Source organism: Perca fluviatilis, chromosome 10 (genome assembly GCF_010015445.1).
Source record: "Perca fluviatilis chromosome 10, GENO_Pfluv_1.0, whole genome shotgun sequence".
Classification (NCBI taxonomy): Eukaryota; Metazoa; Chordata; class Actinopteri; order Perciformes; family Percidae; genus Perca; species Perca fluviatilis.
Genome location: NC_053121.1, coordinates 23,266,237 through 23,284,109, shown reverse-complemented (window position 1 = coordinate 23,284,109; position 17,873 = coordinate 23,266,237). Strand labels below are relative to the sequence as shown.

At 40.9% G+C, this 17,873-nt stretch overlaps 1 protein-coding gene across 1 annotated transcript; it reads left to right on the top strand.

Moving 5' to 3' along the window:
• The first annotated feature begins 1,453 nt into the window (after positions 1-1,453).
• On the top strand, positions 1,454-17,196 carry kcnk4a (potassium channel, subfamily K, member 4a). The gene is made up of 8 exons (XM_039812879.1): positions 1,454-1,997; positions 4,238-4,436; positions 7,341-7,629; positions 9,573-9,690; positions 11,346-11,506; positions 12,998-13,184; positions 13,638-13,768; positions 13,891-17,196. The coding sequence occupies exons 3-8, from the start codon at positions 7,441-7,443 to the stop codon at positions 14,977-14,979; spliced, it is 1,875 nt and encodes a 624-aa protein (XP_039668813.1). The 5' UTR covers positions 1,454-1,997; positions 4,238-4,436; positions 7,341-7,440; the 3' UTR covers positions 14,980-17,196.
• The last annotated feature ends 677 nt before the right edge of the window (positions 17,197-17,873 follow it).

Below are 17,873 nucleotides of genomic sequence, written 5' to 3'. Positions count from 1 at the left end.
TCTCCTATCCATACTGGCCACAAGAGATCATTTTCTTAGGAAAATTAATTAAGATAATTAATTCATGTTAGAAAGGGGGGCAAAATCTACAGTCCTCATTCTGTGTTAAAATACACTCTAAAGTTTAATAGAAGCTAATATGACACTTAAGCCGTCTGAGTGTAGGCTTGGTCACACCATAAGGTGGTAAAGTGAAATTAATCAGTCTCCGCAAAATATTTGGTCTCGAAGCTTGGTGATGTAGTGGCTATATTTGCAGGGCTAGTTGGAGGTCAGTTTCAAAATCTCCAAAATCCTGGAGATTTTGCCTCTTTTGTTTAGTTTAGCTCTGTCACTATCGGCACAAGTTCTCACAGTTTATTCAAAAGGCGTATTTGCACTATTGACTCTTGTCTGATAACTATCTGCAAACTATTCCTCATTGGCGGAGCAGTTATTCTTCCGACAGAGGAGGTTCAATAAAAGGGAGTAGTGCAACACAGCTAATAAAAAATGGTGTTTACTTGCCGAGTCCTGTAGGAGGAATAGTAACAAAAAGTGGGAAGTTCATATTAAAAAGACTGTAACTACCTGCTTGATTTGTCTAACTGTAGCCGTATATTAGCTTCAGAAATAAGACTGGGTTTTGTCGCTGATTAATTACACAGAATTTGCTTTAAGAAAGGTTCTCTGTGTGCCCAGTGTATGGACAGAGGGAACTATTAAAGCGACCATTAATTATACGTATTGGCATGTGAGCATGTTTTAAGACAGACTTTAAAAAAAGGTGAACCTGTCTTTTTAAAACCTTGCTGAGCTGTCTTTCAATGACTTGAGATTATTATTGAGACACGTTAAGTGTGGAGTGTTTTTTTATGTTTATATTTTATTTTTATTTTAAAGGTAGAGTCGTTCTTCCTCAGTCAGAACCAGTGTACTCAATGCCATCACTTTTTATTTGCCATGTTGACACCCCGACCCCCCCAAACAAACAAACACACATTCCCCACCCTTTCAGCTGCCTTCATATCTCTGGGATCTGTAGTCTTTTGGCAGTGAGGTAGGATTGTCAGACTCACTGTATATTTGTTGCCTTGTTTTGGAACCTTTCATGTGAATGTATCTGTGTTGTGTTTGCAGCTGGAATAAAAGGCTTGCTCTTGATTTAACTGTTCTCTTAACTGTAACTCTTCGATTTATTTATCTTTGAGCACCTTTGGGTCTGAGAAGTCGGGCTGTGTACTTTGTATTTCATGTCGTGACGTGGCCTGTTTGGTCAGCTGAGCAGAGTGTGAGGAGTTTTTATTTTTATTTATTGTTTTTACTGCTGGTGGACATTTAAGTCTAAATGAGTGCCATGGTCCAATGAGGAGTGTCTCAAAGTGTTTAAATGGAATATCTTGGTTAAATCACACAAGTATTTCCGCAATTACCAAAGTCCTCTCCCTTTGCCTCGTGGTCATGAACACATTGTTGAGAAGGTGCTCAAAGCTTTAAAAGAGCAGACTTGGATCAAAGAATGAAAGAGTCAATGGAAGAGTCTGGCTTTCCAACTTTATAGTCTGTTTTATTTCATGATGCAATTCCTCCTTAAGTGCAAGAAAAATTGTGTGGCCCATAACTCTGACTTTGAAGAAACAAGTGTCTCTTTTTACTTCCCAAAAATACAGAGGTTGGAAAGGCAAGGATTTAGAGAGCTAAGCCCCCCCACATCCATCTCAGGAAACTCCGAGGCCCTCTGGTCTTCCTCTGCAGTGACGGCACTTAATCACACTCACAGAGCTTTAATGGACTTCACATGCCCCGTCCCTTTCTTCTCCTCCTACGATCGTCTCTCCTCTTTCAGAGTGATGTAGGGTCCCGAGAATGGGGAAACACCTTCCAAGGAGAAAACACACATGCACGCATGCACTTTCACAACACACACACAGAGCTCCTCGCTGAGTGCTGAATGGTGAGAGAACAGCACATGCTGCATGGGACGAACTTGGATAGCAACAATTCTCCAAACTCTAAAGGTAAGACGTGCAAAAATAATTTCTTTCTGGGGGTTCTGAGAGTTATAACATAAGTTATTTTGAAGAGAGACTGTCACTATATATGCAGAAATGTTTTTTTTTTTTTTTTTTTTTTTTTTTCTCATGCATGCTTCTTGATTTTAGATCTAGTTTGCATGTGTAGCTCTTAGGCCTTTTTTTAATTTAAAGTAGAGGTTACAAAGTATAGTAGCAGACTGTCGCACTGATTTTAAAAAGTTGATCAGTCATTTAAATGCAACATTTAGAATGGAACTTAGTTTAAAACTATATTTAAAGATTCGGGCATCTGTGTTTCTGGGAGCGCAGCTGCTGCATTTGATAAGCGTTTAATTGGAAATATTCTTTTTTTGGTTTTATAGCCTCAGAGGAAAATGTCTGCTTGTTTATCTTTTTCTATGGGACTTCTGTAGCCTAAACAGGCCTATCATTATTTTTGAGAATCATTCTTTCCCAGAGCATGAAACCAGAAAACCAAAAGATGTAACCTGTGATCTCTCTCTGACGTCAGTGTTGGCTCACTGAAAAAGAGGCAAATACTTTGGTGGTAATTACATCTAAAGGAGCTTTATTTTCTCCCAGCACTATAAATTCTTCAGTAGATACTACATACTCCTCAACAGACGGGTCATATTCATCTCTGGAGGATTGTCGGCACAGATAAAGAGGCCTTTGTTTCTCCGGCTGTGGCAGACAGTCACGTTCACAAACAGGCCTCTTTTTGTAGTGTGGTGTAAACCTACTCTAACTGGAAAGTGTCCCAAGATAACTTATGTTATGATTTGACACTAAATAAAATGTAATTGAAAATGAAATAATATGAATAAATCAACTTTTTTCTTTTCTCTTCTGCCCTTATATAATCCCAATAGTATAGATAGAAGAATTGAAGTAGTAACTCTTTCCTTGTTTGTCTCAAAGTTTACACATTTGATGATGAAAAAAAATAATATAAAAATGATCATAAAGCATTATTAAACAAAATAAGGAAATAATTCAGGTTTTGTTATATTAGCAAGTCTATATTCCTTTGTTTGCCAAAAAGTCATTTACAGACAGCTTGTTAACCTAGTACATAAGTTATTTACATTTTATTTTGCTATGTTCATATGAGGTCTAAATCCTTGTTAAGCAGTTGAGTAATTCTTCTAAACTTAGGAAAAGCCATTTTTAAGAAGATGGTAAAACAATATTAGACATACAGTGACGTACAGGTGTAACTCCTATTTATTGGGAGCACAGAGAAACTTTCTTCCTTTGACCGATGAATGTGAAAACAGCCTTCTAGAGTGATAAACGCTGCCCAGTGAAGCTCAAAACATCCCACTGAAGTAACATTAGGCAAAACACCTTTTTGACTTGAAGTAGGTTTTGTTTTTTTAGTTGTTTAAGAGGGCTCTGGGTCTCCAGGTCCCCAAACATGACAGTAAACCTAGCAGGTAATCACGTTGAGAGGAACGTTTGCAGCTATTTTATATTTTTTGTTCTCTTTCTGTAGATTTGTCTTAGAATGTACATTGCCCAGCCACGTGCTTCTTTTCAAACTGCTCACCTCATGATTTATTTCCCCACCTGCCTCCACTGTTTAACTTAAGATTAGATCACCGCCCGTCAGCCACAGTTCTGCTCTTTCTAAGCCCCCCCTCACTCAATATCCTAGCAAAACATCAAAATATGCCAGCGCAGGTTTAGACAGTGATGACTAATAATTTGTCTCCGTGTTGAAGCCAGGGCCAGAGAGCGCGACAGTCCACACAAACCAAAGCCAACAGTCCATTAGCACAGAATGCTAACAGTCGGCTAGACTCTGGGAAATATCAGAACATTGTCAGGACCAGCTGACCCAGACCAAGAAGCTCCTAAAGTGTGTGTGTGTGTGTGTGTGTGTGTGTGTGTGTGTGTGTGTGTGTGTGTGTGTGTGAAGGTAAACACAGTTCAAAGAAAAAATTAGAAGCCAAAAGATGAAGCGATAAACATGTTTTCGATTAATGACAAGATGTATGTGTTGAGTTGGCAGAGTGTAATCGTTTGTGAGGGCGGCCTGGTGTGTGTCAGTCCCTCCCTGGTTATTATGACAAAGTCCCTACAATGTGAACACTTATTTAATGCCACTTGTACCCTGCTACAGAAACACAGAGAGAAACAGGGAAATGTGCCAACTTAAAGCTGTTCTGTTCCTCTATGCGCTAATCTAAATTTATACTTTTACATGTTTTTTTCAGTATTTGTCATGCTTAAAAGTCTTCAAATGGCTTGAAGGGGAAGGAAATGGACCCACAACCCTCAGCTTCTGAACATTGAAGACACAGGAGAACCAGAGAGAAAGCAGAGCAGAGATAGAGAGGAAAGAAGAGACAAAGATTTCTCCTTCACCTGATTTGTGGAACTTTAACATGGGATGAGCTCCTAACATCACTTAAGGTACTGTTTTTATTCATCCTCTCAGTTATAAAACATTATCTATCATAACAGCTATGTTAAAAGAATCCACAGAAAGCATAAAGAATAGTTGTTTTTTTCACTATTACAATATTGCTGCATTTGGGTGTGATCATATTGGACACATTTCTTAACATGCTGCTTTTTTCAGTTACTGTATTTGTTAGATTGTTAAGTAAGCTTGTCTATTCTTAACTGTTGCTTTTTGATATGGTTTGTTTTTGGAGTGATTACCAGCACACAAGTTAAACAGGACTCAACTACAGTAACGTCACACAGTTTGACAGAGGAAATAAAAAGCTATATCTGGGTTTGTTTACCTGGCGAATTAAAGGGGCATTCCCCTGATTTTACACATCAAGATCAGTTTACTTGTCATGATGAGCACTACTCAACCTCTGAAAACAGTCATATAATCATCTCTGATTGGGCGACGCCTACTGAAAATTTATAAAGTGGAGTGTGAGTTTGAAACGGCAGTGGCTGTGGGAGTGCTACTGCTGCATTATGTGAAAAAAGTTGTAAAAAGCCTTTTGTGCCTCCAGAGGGAGCTGTGTGAAGTCGGATAAGTTGCCTCAAGTGATGTCACTTGAGACGGCATCAGTTGAGTCTTAAGACTAAAAGTTTGAAAATGAAAACTATCTAGAGGTGTGGGGTTACAAAGAAGTGGGACCTCTGTAGCCAACTCTTCATCTCTGCCTCTGCTTGAGGCGACATTAGCTGCTCCTAGCATAACTGAACTAAATCTCTTAATGAACTGTTGGCGGTCATGATGCATTATGGGCGCATGTACAGTGCCTTGCGAAAGTATTCGGCCCTCTTTGAACTTTTCGACCCTTTTGCCACATTTCAGGCCTCAAACATAAAGATATAAAACTGTAATTTTTTGTGAAGAATCAACAACAAGTGGGACACAATCATGAAGTGGAATGAAATTTATTGGATATTTCAAACCTTTTAAACAAATAAAAAACTGAAATATTGGGCGTGCAAAATTATTCAGCCCCTCTTAAGTTAATACTTTGTAGCGCCACCTTTGCGCTGCGATTACAGCTGTAAGTCGCTTGGGGTATGTCTCTATCTGTTTTGCACATCGAGAGACTGACATTTTTGCCCATTCCTCCTTGCAAAACAGTTCGAGCTCAGTGAGGTTGGATGGAGATGGCGTTTGTGAACAGCAGTTTTCAGTTCCTTTCACAGATTCTCGATTGGATTCGGTCTGGACTTTGACTTGGCCATTCTAACACCTGGATATGTTTATTTGTGAACCATTCCATTGTAGATTTTGCTTTATGTTTTGGATCATTGTCTTGTTGGAAGACAAATCTCCGTCCCAGTCTCAGGTCTTTTGCAGACTCCATCAGGTTTTCTTCCAGAATGGTCCTGTATTTGGCTCCATCCATCTTCCCATCAATTTTAACCATCTTCCCTGTCCCTGCTGAAGAAAAGCAGGCCCAAGCCATGATGCGGCCACCACCATGTTTGACAGTGGGGATGGTGTGTTCAGGGTGATGAGCGGTGTTGCTTTTTACGCCAAACATAACGTTTTGCATTGTTGCCAAAAAGTTCGGCATTTTGGTTTCATCTGACCACAGCACCTTCTTCCACATGTTTGGTGTGTCTCCCAGGTGGCTTTCGGCAACCTTTAAACGACACTTTTATGGATATCTTTAAGAAATGGCTTTCTTCTTGCCACTCTTCCATAAAGGCCAGATTTGTGCAGTATACGACTGATTGTTGTCCTATGGACAGAGTCTCCCACCTCAGCTGTAGATCTCTGCAGTTCATCCAGAGTGATCATGGGCCTTCTTGGCTGCATCTCTGTCTTCTCCTTCTGTATGAGCTGCAAAGTTTAGAGGGACGGCCGGTCTTCGTAGATTTGTAGTGGTCTGATACTCCTTCCATTTCAATATTATTGCTTGCACAGTGCTCCTTGGGATGTTTAAAGCTTGGGAAATCTTTTTGTATCCAAATCCGGCTTTAAACTTCTCCACAACAGTATATCGGACCTGCCTGGTGTGTTCCTTTGTTCTTCATGATGCTCTCTGTTACGTTACGGACCTCTGAGACTATCACAGAGCAGGTGCATTTATACCGAGGAGCCTTTGATTACACACAGCTGGATTCTATTTATCATCATTAGTCATTTAGGTCAACATTGGATCATTCAGAGATCCTCACTGAACTTCTGGAGAGATTTGCTGCACTGTAGTAAAGGAAGGCTGAATAATTTTCCCGCCCACTTTTTCAGTTTTTATTTGTTAAAAAAGTTTGAAATAGCCAATGAATTTCGTTCCAATTCATAATTGGGACCCACTTGTTGTTGATTCTTCACAAAAAAAATTACAGTTTTATATCTTTATGTTTGAGGCCTGAAATGTGGCAAAAGGTCGAAACGTTCAAGGGGCCAAATTCTCCGCAAGGCACTAGTAGGTGCCAGTTTTTGATGAGGTAGAATTTGTGGAATAAAAAAGACGATATTGCTAATTCTGCTGCATCGATTTTTATCCTTTATTTTTTTTAAACTGTCTGTTGTGAGTCTGACAATGTTACAGTAGTGCAATGATAAATCAGTGGAGTTCTTTTTTAAGTGAAGAATCTTTCTCTTGTGAGCTCATAACTTGTAATGGAGAAGTGCTGGAGTACTCCTTTAACACCGCTGTCCGTGGTGTTACATCACTGTTAACCCACCTACTGTAAGATATGTACTGCAGAAGTGTATCTATTGTCAGCTCTTAACTTCTGACTTTTCCTGTTAGTGACCGTCTCTGTGTTTGACGCACAGATGTATAAATAAAGGTTGTTAATGTCGGTGAGCCTTCTAAGAACACTTGCGTTGCTTGCTTACACATTTCCTCTCTAAAGGAACTTCCTGTTTATGTCCAGCTGTGCACCAGTGTATCCTGACTGAGAGCCCGACCAGATCCTGGCCTCTGAGCTCTGACCCCCTTACCCTGGAGGGGCAGGGGGGGTCGAGGGGGAGAAAATGCGGTGTACAACCCTGTTGGCCCTGCTGACGGGGGTTGTGCTGTACCTGGTGATGGGAGCGCTTGTTTTCGGCACCCTTGAGTACCCTGAGGAGAGTTTGGCATACAAAGACCTGCTCACTACCAAGAAGACCTTCCTGGATAATAACACCTGTGTCACTGAGGAGGACTTCCGCAAGCTTGTGAAGGTATCACTGGCTGAGTAAATGTGGCCAGTGGCCACAACTTTAAAACAATTTCAACACATACATACAGTATTTCTTTTGCTCTTTCAGATTTAACTTTATTTACATAGCACCAGTGCTATAAACAATTTGCCAATCTAAACCCCCCGTCCTCCCTGAAGGTTCTGACATGGGCTGCACTTACCAATCTCAGATCTTTTTTAGTCTTTGCACAGTACTCTATTCAAAATTTGAGTTTCCACAGTAGTTAATACAAATCTGAATAGTCAGAGTAGCGTTTTCAACATTTGTTCTCTTTAAATATTGCCTAAATAGTGACACAATTAAAAATAACAAAAGAGCAGACAGCCAATTTGAAGGTCTATTTTCATCATATGAAGGCTGTTATGTCAATTGTATAAACCAGTGGCGGCAAGCAACGGAGTACATTTACGTACTGTACTTAAGTACAAATATGAGGTACTTGTACTTTACCTGAGTCTTTTCTTTTCATGCCACTTTGTACTTTTACTCCACTACATTTCAGAGAGAAATATTGTACGTTTTACTCCACTACATTAATCTGACAGCTTTAGTTACTAGTTACTTAACAAATTAAGATTTTTGCTCACAAAATGTAGTTTATAAAATACGATGTTTTATTATAAATTAAACTACCCAACAATATATAGGTCTACAAGTACAGCTAAAATGATTAGCCAATTAAAAACTTAGTTGATTGACAGAACTGTTTTGATCGTTTCCAGTTTCTCAAATGTGAGGATTTTTCTGCATGGAGTACTTTTACTTTAAGTACGTTTCCTGATGATACTTAAGTAACATTTCCAATGCAGGACTTTTACTTGTACTTTACTTGAGTATTTTTATAGTGTGGTATTAGTACTTTTACTTAAGTGAAGGTTCTGATTACTTCTGCCACCACTGACATTTACTCAAGTATTATGCTTAAGTACCAGTTGAACTACTAGTACATTTTCTTCTAGTTTATACTTCTACTTCACTGCATTTCAGATGCAAATATTGTACTTTTTACGTTTGAGAAGTATGTTACTAGTTATTTTATATATTAAGATTTCAGAAAAACATACAAGTTAAAGTTACAATACAACATGATTAAAGATTAAAGCAGTAAGCTTGTGGTTTGTGAGTTTACAAAAGAGCAGTGTCTAGTTGGCTCCCCTTGTCATTTTTCAGATGCTTTAAGCAGTTCAACCAAAGTGTGAATTCCCATCAGATGGTTTAATTTAAATAATTGCTTGAGCACCAAATAGGTCAAATTATTCAATATTTCACACAAAAAAAGCCCAGCAAATTAAATATACACAAATTTGTAGAACTTTGTTACACTTTACTTGAAGTTTTCTACATAAGAGTTACATGACACTGTCATGAACATGTCATAAAACATTATAAACAAGTCATAAACGTTTATGACATAACACTTATTTTACTAAGTGTCATTTGGTTTTGTCATGACAAGTTATGGTTAGGGTTCATGTGTCATGACTGTGTCATGTGAGTGTCATGTGTTCATGACAGTGTCATGTCACTCTTATGTAGAAAACTTCAAGTGTTACCTAACTGTTTTTTTTTTTCATTCCTCTCCTATTTATCAAGTTGTGACCCTTTAAGATGGCCCAACCCCTAGGTTGGGAACCACTAAACCAAACTATCTAACCTTGAACCTAAAATGCGATTCCATCTCAACCAGCTACAACAGTAAAATGCTCCTTCTGCATTGATGAATTGTATTATTATTTTTTACATCATTGTGCTAGTACTTTTAATAAATAAAGGATCTGAATACTTCTTCCACTACTGGTTTAAACCACAATCCAACTGATAAATAACTTAAGTACCTGGGAAATCTAGCCTTCCTGTCTCAGATGCCTACCTGTGTTGGAAGATAAATGTACAGTTAAATAAATGACATCCGTCCCCCGCAGGGAGTGGTGTCTGCGGTTGAGGCAGGCCTGGATGTGAACAACCTTCCTCAAAACTTCACCAGTCGCTGGGACCTGGCCTCCGCCATCTTCTTCTGTGGTACCATCATTACAACCATAGGTAGGCAGGGACTGACTCTCAGGCTGCACTTTGAAGATCCTACAGCTATTAAATGCTCTTTTAGGTGAAGATTACATACCTGATATGTTGTGAAAACAATTAATAGGAGAAGAAACTTAGAGTTTAATCCTGAACATATGTGATTCTTTCATCATCTTCAGCACCAAAACCTTGTTTGATTGTTGAGTACATGAGCATGACTTATGTCTGATTTATTTCATTGAAGTGCAAACGTTGATACCAGTTTCACAGTCACAGAGCTGAACTGGAACCAAAATGCTTTGGATTTAAAACTAATCTCCATGAGTCACATAATTAAACCGGTAAACTTAAATCTAAAATGTTGGGTCAATCTATACAAAAATATAAATAGTGACATTTTTGATGTATGTAAATCTAATAGACATGCTGGCCTTTTTTTTACATTCCTCTTTATTTCTCTTCAAAGCTAGTATTGGTAACTTTCATGAAGTATAACGTTTTGTCATATTTGCTGAAACTGTCACTATATCCTAACAGTACCACATGAGACAGATAATCTGAAAAAAATCACATTCCTCTGCCTCCTCCTGGTGCTCCTAATTGGAAAACAAGCCATCAGAGATAAGAAGTATTTAACTGTCAAACTAGGCAGTGCTAATCAAATAATAATCAATATTATGATACTGTATTGCCTCTTACTCACCTCACATGTTTTCAGGAACATATTTTAGTGTACTATATAGCAGTAAAATGAGAAGTTGGCTCAGATGCCAGACACTGGGGTGTGCTTGGTTTTGAGTCAACTTGGTTACAAACTTTCTCCTTTTAGAAATAGGTACAATACAGTAACAGAATGTTGGTTAATATTTGATCAGGGCTGTCTAGATTGATCGCAGTTCACAAGCAGTTATTGACACTGTTGGAAACTTCTTGGCTCCGATTGGTTGTTTTTCTTTGGGTGTGGGGAAAACTTAAAATACCATTAGCAGCACTAGGGGGAGGCAGAGGAACACAATTCTTTTCACAGTTAATCTGCCTCATGCCCTACTGTCAGGATAGTGACAGTTTAAGAAAATATGTAAATAAATAACTTATTTTATAAAAGTTACCTACTGAATCTTTAATTCTAGTCATCTAAATGTACTGTTTGTCCAAAAGACATCTGAAATTCAGCCTTGGTGCAGAATTGCAGCCACTAGAGCCAGTCCCATAATGAGCTTTCCTTAGTATGTGCCATTTCTGTGTCTGTAGCTTTAAATGCTAATGAGGAGGAGAGGAGGAGAGGGGGGGGGGGGCAAGGTGGAGGGTGTGGTTGTGGCCTTGACCAACTGCCACTTTGCTCCTTTGAAAGCCATAATGTCTCTCTCTCATGGATGAGACAAATTCTCTGGGTGGGCAAAGCAGAGAAAGGGGAGGTAACCTTGCTCCTTATGACCTCATAAGGAGAAGATTCCAGATCGGCCCATCTGAGCTTTCATTTAATCAAAAGGCAGAGAAGGATACCCAGGGCTCGGTTTACACCTATTGACATTTCTAGCCACTGGGGGACCATAGGCAGGCTGGGAGAATGCATATTAATGTTAAAACAACCTCATAAAGTGACATTGTCATGCCATGGGACCTTTAACTAATGTTAGTAGCTGAAGGTCCTAGTATTTTTTATTTTCTAACAGGTTTTGGGAACCTGTCTCCTCGGACGTGGTACGGCCAGTTGTTCTGCGTGTGCTACGCCCTGGTGGGCATCCCCATGTTTGGCATACTGCTCGCTGGAGTGGGTGACCACATGGGCACAGTGCTGCGGAGAGCTGTGGCCAAGATTGAGACCCTCTTCCTGGTGAGAATATGTCCTGCCCAGGAATCAAACCTCAGTTGGATGTACACTTTGTCTGAATCAGTTTCAACCTACAAGACCTTTTTTTCAGCAGTGCGTAACTGGGTTCTGTATGATTTTCTAGTTAAGAACCAAACTAGAACCTCCTACAGTACAGGCCAAAAGTTTGGACACACCTTCTCATTCAAATGCGTTTCCTTTTATTTTCATGACTATTTACATTGTAGATTATCAAAGCATCGAAAGTATTAATCACATATGGAATTATGTATTAAAAAAAGTGTGGTGTAGTAACTGAGAAACCATGTCTTATATTTTAGATTCCCTCAAAATAGCCACCCCTTTGCTTTTTATTAATAAGGGAAAAACTTCCACTAATTAACCCTGACAAAGCACACCTGTGAAGTGAAAACCATTTCAGGTGACTACCTCATGAAGCTCATTGAGAGAACACCAAGGGTTTGCAGAGTTATCAAAAAAAGCAAAGGGTGGCTACTTTGAAGAATCTAAAATATAAGACATGTTTTCAGTTATTTCACACTTTTTTGTTAAGTACATAATTCCATATGTGTTCATTCATAGTGTTGATGCCTTCAGTGAGAATCTACAATGTAAATAGTCAAAAATTCCAAAATAAAGGAAACTTGAATGAGAAGGTGTGTCCAAACTTTTGGCCTGTACTGTACATGGATGTGAACCATTGTTAATGGTGTAAATTCATATTCCTGTAGTAATGAAACAAGTGAATTTCAGTTTCTTCAATTGTTTTGAAGGAAGAAACAATGTAGAAATGCTCAATAAGGTAGCTAAGGTAGCTGCTACCTCCACAAAAGGCACAAAAAGGAAATTGCAAACCATCTCTGCAAGTGATGATTATTTATTTTCATGGCTGTTGTCAGCTCTGTCTGCACACTTCAGCTCCTCGGAGGTCACACATACTGTAGCTGCAGCCCTGAGCAGATACACAGGAGCCTTGCTCTAGGGCACCATGGCAGTGGTAGCTGAGGAAGAGGACATATTTAACTTATTTAACTCTCATGTCTCAGAATTTTCCAGACAGTCTGGATATTTGAACAGAAGCCAACTTCAAGGTCTAACTACTTAAACTTGTTTCATTAAATCCATCATTACAGTCTTAAAAGGGGCTGCACTTGAAATACTGAAAAAATAACGTGGGCTGGGATTGCCTCCACACAGCTCTCGCAGACCATTCCTCAATACTTGAACTACCGACTTTTTTCACGGCCAGATGCACTAATGTGCACCTGCGGCCGGAGCGGCTTTCAAAACAAAGAACAGAGGAACTTGGATTACAACACACACAGAGGGAGTGTGAGTTCATTCTTTGCTCAGGACACCATTACTCCACTATGTCTTTACATAGCAAATATGTGTTTGCTGCCATATTAATGTTCTGAATATCGAGTTCAGCCCCTGTCTGCCTCTCATTCATTCTGCCTCTGTTTTTGCTGTCTTTCTCTCTCTCTCTCTCAGAAGCGTAAGGTCAGGCCGACCACTGTGCGCGTGATCTCAGCGGTCCTCTCTATCCTGATTGGTTGTCTGATCTTCCTCGCCGTGCCAACAGTCGTGTTTCAGAAAGTGGAGCAATGGTCATTTCTAGAGTCACTCTACTTTGTGGTCATCACCCTCACTACTGTTGGCTTCGGAGACTACGTACCAGGTACTGAGAAACTTTTTAGTTGCAGCTCACAACAGTTACACAATAATGGAAGAGGCATGTGCAAAAGCAGTTTGAGTGCGATAATGTGATCTTGGCTTAAAGCAACACTATGTAACTTTTAGCCCTACAGGTTGTCTCATTGGAACTACAACTCACGCTAGCCGATGCGAGTTGTAGTTCCAATGAGACAACCTGTAGGGGGACCGTCCCCCTACAGGTTGTCTCATTAGAACTACATTGGAAAGGTTGTCTCATTGGAACTACAGCAACATAGTGTTGCTTTAAGGGGTCTCAAGCAGAAAAGGTTGTGAGACACTCTCCCTACCTACTCCAGGACTGATCTGTATCAGACTTTGACCTCTGATCATTCGTGAGGGGGCAACAGAAAGGGGAATACTGTATCTCTGTGGCGATCAGAACATCACATCACATTAAAACTTTCTCTGTGTCCAGGTGGTGGTGGTGGCTGGTTCTTCAAGCCTCTGGTGTGGTTGTGGATAGTGTTTGGTCTTGCCTACTTTGCCTCCATTCTCACCATGATAGGCAACTGGCTGAGGGTGCTGTCTAAGAGGACCCGCGCTGAGGTTAGAGATACATGGTACTAGACAGCCAGGAATGTACACCAAGAGAGGAAGAGCTGCGCTTTATCTTGTTTAGAGGTTTGTCTTTTGTGTCATGTGTCTCTCTCTCTCTTTCTCTCTCTCAGATGGAGGAGTTGAGGGCCCACGCTACAGACTGGACCCAGAACATCCAGAACATGTCCATGGACTTCCGCATCCCTAACCCTCTGGAGTTTAACGACCCTTTCCTCCTGCAGCGCCGGCGCTGGAAACGCAGTGAGCGTCGGCGCATCCGTCGGGGAGCCGAGGGTACTCTGGGGTACTTGGCTCGAGGAGGATCTGAGAATGGACACCTGCCGAACCGCTGGGCCGGCCTCTCTGGCTCCATGAGCCAGCTGGAGGCCCATTCGTCTCTTGAGAGGGCGTTGGTGGCCAAGTCCAGGGCACGGGTCAGTGCTGCTGGAGTTGGAACGGCCCCGAGAGTAGCGCCTGCATTGAGGGTTGACAATGCTGTGGGCCTGCAGGTGGAGGGCAGGTCGTTTCCTCACCTGCTGACCCGCTCATTCTCCCTCCCTGTGGCCCACTCCACCTTAGAGCTGGACTCTGCAGGTGCAGCCATGCAGGGAGGATGCCTCACTGGATCTGAGTCTTCTTTTGACTCCAGATCAGACGCCTCCTCGGTCTCCTCGTCCTCCTTGGCACTCTGCAAGTTCCCGCCCTGCCATACAGTCAGCAGCATGGAGGTGGGAGGAGTGAAAGCCACAGACATGAACACAGCACAAGAGAAAGACCAGCTGATTCCAGCAAAGAAATGTGGAACAGTAGACTACAAAAGCTACAGACATGCACCTGTTCGCTTCTCCCCTCTTCCTTCTTCTAGCCCTCCTTCTCGCCACCCAATTCACCTGCCCTCACCTCCCCTCCACGCAGCCTCCTTACCCAGCTGCCAGCTGCTGGATTTCTTCGGAGAGAATCTGGCATACATTGACGAGTCCTCGGACACTCTGAGTGACCGCGCACAGCCAGGAGCAAGAGAGGAGAGGAGGAGACGGCCACGTAAGCCAAAGAGGAAGAGCATGAGGAGGCAGCTGTCACACAGGTGGAGCCCAATGCAGGTGAGGAGGCCCAACAGTGACATGCAGCCGCCGTCGAACCCCCCCACACCACCTCCAGACTCCTCTCTTTCAGACGTGCCCCGATCAGAGAACCAGGCCGGTTCAGCTCCGACACTCTGACAGCCACCACACTCACGACACGGTGCCAAAGTCAAGATGTGACATAACAGAATAGTCATAAAAGAGTGGGTTGACACTCTCTAAGAACATATACAACACACGCAGATCTCACCATCATAAGTATAGCTGATGTTCTAGGATATTTAGTATTTAAGGTTAGCCTCACAAAGTCAGCCCACAAGTTTTGCTTTATTACTTTTTGATCTGACAAAGCTCAATGGACATTTGTTGAGCACAGGAAATCCTTTATGTGGGCTGTACAGTAGATGATTGACACTGCCTCCTTTCAGACATGGCGATGATAAACATGAACCTGTTGTACTCCAGACTAAATAACTGAATCAATCACTGGGCTGTCACTGATCTTTGCTTCAGAGTAAACAAGACTAAGGGTCAGGCGCCTGAATAGCTCAGTTGGTAGAGCGGGCGCCCATATATAGAGGTTTGCTCCTTGATGCAGTGGGCAGGGGTTCGACTCCAACCTGTGGCCCTTTGCTGCATGTCATTCCCCCTCTCTCTCCCCCTTCATTTCTTCAGCTGTCCTGTCAATAAAGGCCTAAAAATGCCCCAAAAAATAATCTTAAAAAAAAAGACTAAGGATCTACAGCCATGTAAGCAGATCGGTGAGACTTTACATCTACAGTATACATCTGTAACTGTGACTTACTTGTTCCAACAAATCATCTGAACTCAATTGTCCTTATTAATCAAGCAAGTCCCAGTGAGCACTGATGAACTAACACGTTTGCGGTCTTTGCGGAAATTACCAGAAATATGTGACAAAACGTTTGGCTGTTAGGACCTTTCCCTTTATTCTAAATGGGACATGAATGTGTCTACAAAATGTCTAGGCAATCCAATCAACAGTAGTGGAGACATTTCACTCCATGCAACAAATGGCAATCTCTTGGTGGGACAAGAGGAAAAAGTCAGAAGATCACCAAAATCAGTAGGATTAATTATCTGGGAATCATGAATGTCTGTACAAAGTTGCATGGAAATCCATCCAGAAGTCGTTGAGAAAACAAGATTATTAGAGAGAGAGAGAGAGAGAGAGAGAGAGAGAGAGAGAGAGAGAGAGAGAGAGGCAGGCGTTTTCGAACGAGGAAATCCAGCTTCTTTTTAAAATCGACCACACCTGGGGTGTAGACAGTTGGTCACAAGTTTCAGTGGTTTAAAGAGACTATGAGTCACATCATTATCCAGACATCATTAGACCTAATTATCTACTTTGTTGATCTGTCTTTTAGCCGCTGAGCTTAATCGATTCTTGGCAGGCGCATTCAGAATTAACTCTCACATTTAAGTTGTCTTTGTGAGGCGAACTCTTGGCGACTGACTAATAGCTTCAAATTCAGTGCAGGGTTTTGAAACCAATCAAAATATAACAATACCCCTTTACGAAATACAACATTAAAAGAGAAAAAGAACCGAGGACAAGAGGAGAGGAGTTTTTTTACGCAGCAAAAGGCCATGTATTTAAAAAGTTTGACTTGTTTAGGACATCATCTGCAGACAAAATTGATTACAATACACAATGCGTCGGAATGTGGGTGGCTTACCACCTCGGCTTTAAAAACATTACCGGGGAAAACCCTGCAGTGGGTGGAGAACCGGAACCACAACAACAGTACATTATCATCAAAGCACAGCTGGGCCATCATTCACCCTCAGACCAGTGTCAGTCCCTTGTGTGGCGCTGTCATACAAGACTATTGAAGTCTTTATTCAAGATTTAAACTGTCCAGTTGCTTGAGGCACGAAGCAGGTGGCTAACTGCTGCTAGTTCATGAAGCTCCTCTTGACGTTTTTAAGGGTAAAAAAAAAAGAAGGTAAAAGTCAGACCGAGTTCCTGTCCAGTTACTGCTTTGTGTTCAAACACGATAAGCATCTTTGTGTGCTCGCCTTGGATATAAGTGCTCAGAGGGCTATTCAAGCAATGATAAGGTTGCTTTTAAGGTTTGTGGTGTTTACAAACTATACTATCAAGTGTCCTTAAATCCGTGTTGCTTCTGCTTGTGACCACTTTTCCTCTTGGCTGATACGGTTTGTCAGTGTTTTATTATTTTTTAAAGACTCTACCCCTCTGCACCATAAATAACTGCAGGTTTTTCAACTTGTGTACACACCTTTCCAGTAATGTCTTTGGCCTAAGTTGAACCCTGTTAGATGCCTCATAATGTCTTAAAGTCGCACATTAAAGTGATCATTACCAGACTTTTCTTAACACACGCTGCTGATTGACATTAACCTTAACAGAGCTCATCTGTGCACATGCCTTTGTGATATTTATTAGATTATTACATTGTGACGACTTTCGGTAACTTCAAGAAACGCACTAATGTGTCAACAAAGGCAGTGATAACGAAGAAGACTGCAAACTAGTAAACATTGATATAAAGAATGCCGGTCTCAAACTTCTAAGAAAAATCAGCTTTGAAAAATAATTTGAGTAAGAAAATGTATGCATTCTATTAACATGTTTGTTAGACCTCAAGGACACACACAATGATACACAATAAGTTTTGGAGAATAATAGTGGACAGGGAACCTTTAAATTGTACAAAGCCTGTAGTGCCTATTTAGTAATGTTGTATGACATAAAGCCAAAACTGTGTCCTAATTTCATACCAATTCTAAGCTGTTTTTTGAGTGTGTTCACCCTGGAAAAGTGAGAGACAAAATTCAAAACTATTGTTTTGAGTGTACTGTTAATGTACACCTTTTCCCACAATGCAATGCAAAAAGGAAATGGAGGATGTATTTGTAGCTAGAAAAAAACTGGAGTAAACTATGACGGACAGCTCCAGAAAGATCTTGGAAACAGAAAATAAAGATATTTGGGGTTTAATTGGCAGTGCCATGGTCAAATGTCAGTTTGTTGTATTGAATGC

Excerpts from the sequence above, each read along its gene's own strand:
- kcnk4a (XM_039812879.1), top strand. The coding sequence starts at position 7,441 with ATGCGGTGTACAACCCTGTTGGCCCTGCTGACGGGGGTTGTGCTGTAC. Across the intron at positions 11,507-12,997 it reads AGATTGAGACCCTCTTCCTG|AAGCGTAAGGTCAGGCCGAC; the intron begins GTGAGAATATGT and ends TCTCTCTCTCAG. Across the intron at positions 13,185-13,637 it reads CTTCGGAGACTACGTACCAG|GTGGTGGTGGTGGCTGGTTC; the intron begins GTACTGAGAAAC and ends CTCTGTGTCCAG.